Source organism: Corvus hawaiiensis (genome assembly GCF_020740725.1).
Source record: "Corvus hawaiiensis isolate bCorHaw1 chromosome 31 unlocalized genomic scaffold, bCorHaw1.pri.cur SUPER_31c, whole genome shotgun sequence".
Taxonomy (NCBI): domain Eukaryota; kingdom Metazoa; phylum Chordata; class Aves; order Passeriformes; family Corvidae; genus Corvus; species Corvus hawaiiensis.
The window spans coordinates 25001-31794 of NW_025963248.1; the positions used below are offsets into that span (position 1 = coordinate 25001).

General features: G+C 58.2%; 1 protein-coding gene across 1 annotated transcript in view; it reads right to left on the reverse strand.

Moving 5' to 3' along the window:
* Nucleotides 1–4803, reverse strand: part of LOC125320681 (ras/Rap GTPase-activating protein SynGAP-like) — a 29778-nt gene extending 24975 nt beyond the window's left edge. The window contains exons 1-3 of the mRNA XM_048293068.1: nucleotides 4637–4803; nucleotides 2646–2799; nucleotides 2450–2548 (exon numbers count right to left, since the gene is read on the reverse strand). Of these exons, the coding sequence (XP_048149025.1) occupies nucleotides 2450–2548; nucleotides 2646–2789 (243 nt within the window). The 5' untranslated portion in view covers nucleotides 2790–2799; nucleotides 4637–4803. The remainder of the gene's footprint in view (nucleotides 1–2449; nucleotides 2549–2645; nucleotides 2800–4636) is intronic.
* Between the last annotated feature and the right edge of the window lie 1991 nt (nucleotides 4804–6794).

The following is a 6794-nucleotide window of genomic DNA, read 5'->3' on the forward strand; positions in this document are numbered from 1 at the left end:
ACACCAGTTGACCATCCCCAATCCCATCAGCTGACCACCAACACCAATTGACCATTCCCATACTCACCAGCAGACCATTGACACCAGTTGACCATCCCCATACTCACCAGCAGACCATCAACACCAGTTGACCATCAACATCATGAACACCCTCAACACCAGATGACCATGGACACCAGATGACCATCAGCACCAGTTGACCAAGTTCGTCACCATTGCTTGACTGTCCTTAGCCCAGTTGGTATCAACACCAATTGACCATTCCCATCCCCACCAATTGACCATCGACACCAGTTGGCCATTCCCATCCCCACCAGTTGACCATCAACACCAGTTGGCCATTCCCATCCCCACCAGTTGACCATTGAGCACAGGTGACCATCAACACCAGTTGGCCACCCTCATCCCCACCAGTTGACCATCCTCATACTCACCAGCTGACCACTGACACCAGCTGACCATCAACACCAGCTGACCATCCCCATCACTGCTAGTTGACCATCAACACCAGTTGACCAGCCTCATCACCATTGCTTGACCATTCTCATCCCACTTGATCAGGGACACCAGTTGACCATACCCACCATCAACACCAGTTGACCAACACCAGTTGACCATCAACACCAGTTGACCGTTCCCATCCCTAGCACTGACACCAGCTGACCACCAAACACCAGTTGACCACTGACAACAGTTGAGCATCCCCACCAATTGACCACCCAGTTGACAATCAACACCAGCTGACCATCCTCATCTCCACCAGTTGACCACTGACACCAGCTGTCCATCAACACCAGTTGACCATCAATATCATAACCAGTTCCATCACCAGCTGACCACCAAACACCTGTTTGACCATCACCACCAGTTGACCACCTTCATCCCCACTAGTTAACCACCGACACCAGTTGACTATCAAACACCAGTTGACCATTGACAACAGGACCATCCTCATCCCCACCACCTGGCCATCAACACCACTCGACCATAAACACTATGACCATCCTCACCACCAGTTGACCATCGACACCAGCTGACCATCAAACACCAGTTGACCATCAATACCAGTTAACCATCAACACCACTGGTTTCCCATCAAACACCAGTTGACCATCAATACCAGTAACCACCTCCATTACTAGATAACCATCGACACCACTGGTTTACCATCAACCACCAGTTGACCATCAACACCAGATGACCATCAACACCATGATCATCCCCACCAGTTGACCATTCTCCTGACCAGTTGATCATCACCAGTTGACAATTTCCACTCACATCCCTTGACCATCCCCATGACCAGTTCACCCCTCCATGACCAGTTCACCATCACCATCTGACCACCCCTGTGACCAGTTTACCATCACCTGCTGACCACCCCTATTGCCACCAGTTGACCACCCCCATCCCCACCACCCACTGGCCATCGACCACCATTGACCCCCCACATCCCCATGACTGGATGACCGTCCCCACGACCCATTGACTCTCCCTACGACCAGCTGACCATCCCCATGACCAGCTGACCATTCCCCCAACCCACTGGCTCTCTCCATGACCAGTTGACCATCACTGTGACCAGCTGACCATTCCCACAACCCATTGACTCTCCCCATGACCAGCTGACCATCACCATGACCCTTTGACTCTCCCCATGACCAGTTGACCATAACCATGACCAGCTGACCATCCCCATGACCAGCTGACCATCACCATGACCCTTTGACTCTCCCCATGACCAGTTGACCATCCCCACGACCAGCTGACCATCCCCACAACCCACTGACTCTCCCCATGACCATTTGACCATAACCATGACCAGCTGACCGTCCCCATGACCAGCTGACCATTCCCCCAACCCACTGGCTCTCTCCATGACCAGTTGACCATCACTGTGACCAGCTGACCATTTCCACGACCCATTGACTCTCCCCATGACCAGCTGACCATCACCATGACCATTTGACCATCCCCATGACCAGCTGACCATCCCCACGACCCACTGACTCTACCCATGACCAGTTGACCAGCCCCATGACCCATTGACTCTCCCCATGACCAGCTGACCATAACCATGACCAGCTGACCATCCCCATGACCAGTTGACCATCCCCATGACCCACTGACTCTCCCCATGACCAGCTGACCATCACCATGACCATTTGACCATCCCCATGACCAGCTGACCATCCCCACGACCCACTGACTCTACCCATGACCAGTTGACCAGCCCCATGACCCATTGACTCTCCCCATGACCAGCTGACCATAACCATGACCAGCTGACCATCCCCATGACCAGCTGACCATCACCATGACCCACTGACTCTCCCCATGACCAGTTGACCAACAAACAACACTGAACCCCCCCATCCCCACCAGTTGCCCAATCCCAGCAGCCCCTCCCCCCCTCCCAGTTGCCCCTCCCCCCCCCCAGCGCCCCCACCTTGTTGGGCTTCACGGCGCGCTGGAGGTTCTCGATCCATTTGTCCCTCTCGGCCGCCGACCGACAGGCGAAACATTTGGTGCCCGACGCCGTCGTCACCTGCGGGCACCGCCCCCCCAGGTGAGCCACGCCCCGGGGCGGGGCCGCTTTTCCTCCTTCCGCCCCCCAAAATTCCCGGAATTCCTGGAATTCCCACCTCGAAGCAGAACTCCTGGCCCAGGATGCTGCTGTGCACGGCCTTGATGATGGAATCCTCGTCCAGGTTCAGCTCCAGCGCCTCGGCCGCGCTCGACGGGCTCAGCAGCGACTCGTGGGAGTGGGATTCCTTAAAGCTCTGCATCAGCCGGGCCCTGGTGGGGAATTTGGGGAATTTTGGGGAATTTGGGGGGGGATTTGGGGGGGTGGAAGGGGATCTGCGAGGGATTTGGGGAGATTTTGAGCGGTTGGGAAGGGATCTGGGGGTGTTTGAAGGGGATTTGAGGGGTTGGAAAAGGATTTGGGGGGATTTTGGGAATGGGATTCCTTAAAGATCTGCATCAGCCGGGCCCTGGTGGGGAATTTGGGGAATTCTGGGGAATTTTGGGGGGATTTGGGGAATTTGGGGGGTTGGAAGGGGATCTGAGAGGGATTTGGGGGGATTTGGAGGGGTTTCATGGGGGTTTGGGGGGATTTGTGGGAGTGGGATTCCTTAAAGTTCTGCATCAGCCGGGCCCTGGAGTGGGAATTTGGGGAATTTTGGGGAGATTTGGGGAATTTGGGGGGTTGGAAGGGGATCTGCAAGGGATTTGGGGGCGATTTGGGGGGATTTGGAGGGGTTTCATGGGGGTTTGGGGGGATTTGGGGAATGGGACTCCTTAAAGCTCTGCATCAGCCGGGCCTTGGTGGGGAATTTGGGGGGGTTTTGGGGGGGATTTGGGGGGTTGGAAGGGGATCTGTGAGGGATTTGGGGAGATTTTGAGGGGTTGGGAAGGGATCTGGAGGGGTTTGAGGGGGATTTGAGGGGTTGGAAAAGGATTTGGGGAGATTTTGGGAATGGGATTCCTTAAAGCTCCGCATCAGCCAGGCCCTGGAGTGGGAATTTGGGGGATTTTGGGGAATTTGGGGGTATTTGAGGGGTTGGAAAAGGATTTGAGGGGGGGCGAGGGGGATTTGAGGGGTTGGAAAAGGATTTGGGGGGATTCTGGGAATGGGGTTCCTTAAAGCTCTGCATCAGCCGAGCCCTGGAGTGGGAATTTGGGGAATTTTGGGAGGATTTGGGGAGTGCAGGGGGACTTGAGGGGGATTTTGGGGGGGGGGGGTTTGCAGGATTTGGGGAGGTTTGGGGGGGTTCTGGGAGGGTTTGGGGGGATTTTGAGGGATTTTGGGGGCATTTGGGGAGTTCCTGGTGGAATTTAGGGCACCAACGTGGTGGGAGCCCAGACGCCCCTGGGGTGCCCCCAGGTGCCCCCAGGTGTGTCCCCAGGTGTTCCTGGTACCTGTCACGCTCGGCGCTGTGGGAGCTGCTGGTCCAGTGCCCCCACATGTCCCCAAATGCCCCTGTGGTGTCCCCAGGTGTGCCCAGATGTCCCCAGGTGTGTCCAGGTCTCCTAGGTGTGTCCCAGGTGTGTTTCCAGGTGTCCCCCAGGTGCCCCCAAACTCCCTCAGGTGTGTCCCCCAGGTGACCCCAAATGCCTCCAGGAGTCCCTGTGGTGCCCCCAGGTGTGTGCCCAGGTGTGCCCAGGTGTGTCCAGGTGTGCCCCCAGGTGCCCCCAGGTGTGTGCCAGATGTGTCCCCAATGCCCCCAGGTGTGTCCCAGGTGTGCCCAGGTGCCCCCAGGTGTGTCCAGGTGTGTCCCCAATGCCCCCAGGTAGCCCCAAGTGTGCCCAAGTGTGTCCCAGGTATGACCCCAGTGCCCCCAGGTGTGTCCAGGTGTGTCCCCAATGCCCCCAGGTGTGCCCAGGTGTGCCCAAGATGTGTCCCCAATGCCCCCAGGTGTTTCCCAGGTGTGTCCCAGGTGTGTCCCCAATGCCCCCAGGTGTTTCCCAGGTGTGTCCCAGCTGTGCCCAGGTGTGTCCCAGCTGTGCCCAGGTGTGCCCAGGTGTGCCCCCAGGTGTGCCCAGGTGTGTCCCAGGTGTCCCCAGGTGTGCCCAGGTGTGTCCCCAATGCCCCCAGGTGTGCCCAGGTGTGCCCAGGTGTATTCCCGGTTACCTGTCGTGGTCAGCGCTCCGGAAGCGGGGCAGGATCTGCCGGAAGCTGCTGGTCCGGTCCAGCTTGGGCTGGCTCTTGGTGCGCTTGATGGAGCTCTTGAGGCGCCGGCTCAGGAAGCCTTGCTGGGGGCAAAGGTCACCCAGGGGTCACCCAGGGGTCACCCAGGGGTCACCCAGGGGTCATCGGGGGCTCAGGGGTCATCCAGTGGTCACAGGGACATTGGGGGTCAAGGGGTCACCCAGGGGTCAGGGGACATTGAGGTCTGTGGGGTCAGGGGTCATTGGGGTCTGGGGAGTCAGGGGTCACTGAGGGGTCAGGGGTCATGAGGCGGTCACGGGTTTGGGAGGGGTCAGGGGTCAGCAAAGGGTCAGTGGTCACTGGGGTCTGGCAGGGTCACAGGGGCCACCAAAGGGTCACAGGGTCATTGGGGTCATTGAGGTCATGGGGGTCTGGGAGGGGTCAGGGGTCACTGATGGGTCAAGGGTCATTGGGGTCACCAGAGACTGGGGGGCCAGAGGTCACTGAGAGGTCAGGGGTGACCAGGGTCGTTGGGGTCATTGGGGTCTGGGGTGGTCATTGGGGTCACGGAGGTGTGGGGGGATCGGGGTCATCGAGGGGTCAGGGGTCATCAAGTGGCCACAGGGTCATTGGGGTCAAGGGGTCACCGAGGGGTCAGCAGCCATTGGGGTCATTGAGGGGTCAGGGGTCACCAGGAGGCCACCGGGGTCTGGGGGGTCACTGGAAGGTCGGGGGTCACTGAGGGGTCTGGGGTGGTCACAGGGGTCACCATGGGGGACATGGGGTCACGGTTTCCATGGTGACGGGCAGCACAGGACCGCAGTAACCACGGCAACGGGCGGAGCGGGGCCCCGGTTATCATGGCAACGGGCAATTCCAGGTTACCATGGCAACGGGTTATTCCAGGTGCAGGTTACCATGGCAACGGGTTATCCAGGACATCACTTACCTGGTTACCATGGCAACGGGCTATTGCAGATCCAGGTTACCCGGTTACCATGGTAACAGGTTATCGAGGACATTACTTACCTGGTTACCATGGCAACGGGTGATTCAGGACCCAGGCTGCCTGGTTGCCATGGCAAGGGGTCATCGCCTGGGTCACTGGGTTACCATGGCAACGGGCAGCACAGGGCCACGGTTGCCATGGTGATGGGCAGTGGAGCATCATGGTTCCCATGGCAACGGGCACATGGGGATCACAGGAACCACGGGGGGGGGTCATGGTAGCCATGGCAACGGGGATGTGCAGGGCCAGGGTAACCATGGCAACGGGGATGCAACGGAACACTGTAACCATGACAACAGGTTGCGGGGGGGGACCACAGTAGCCATGGCAATGGGGATGCCAGTGATGCGGTAACCGTGGCAACAGGGATGTGCTGGACCACCGTAATCGTGGCAACAGGAGTGTAAGGACCACACATGGTAACTATGGCAACCGGCCTCTGATGGGGTAACCAAGGTAACGAGGATGTGCTGGACCCCAGTAACCATAGCAACAGGCACAGCTACAGCAACCACGGTAACCATGGCAACAAGGACGTGCTGGGCCACAGTAACCATGGCAACAGGGATGTGTAGGGCCACAGTAACCATGGCAACAGACACATAGGGACAATCGTAACCATGGCAACGGGCAGGACCATGGTGACTCTGGCAAGAGACGTGACAGGACTGGGGTAACCATGGCAACGGGGATGTGCTGGACCCTGGTAACCATGGCAATGGGGCATGGGGACATCAGTAACCACAGCAACGGCTGGAGGAGGGGCCACAGTAACCATGGCGACAGGCGGATGCTTTGGTAACCATCAGGCCAGGTGATTTGGTACCCCCGGTAACCACGGCAACGGCTGTGCAGGGAGCTTGGTAACCATGGCAACAGGCGGTGAGTACCACGGCAATCATGGCAACAGGTTTGTGATGGGGTAACCATGGCAACGGCTACCCAGGGTACCACAGTAACCATGGCAACGGTTGATGGGAGACCACAGTAACCACGGCAACAGTCATGAGGGGACCATGGTAGCCATGGCAACGGGTGGTGGTGGGCGGGGGGGGGGGAACATGGTAACCATGGCAACGGGCGTATGGGTACCACAATAACCACAGCGACAGGTAGTTGGAACCCCGGTAA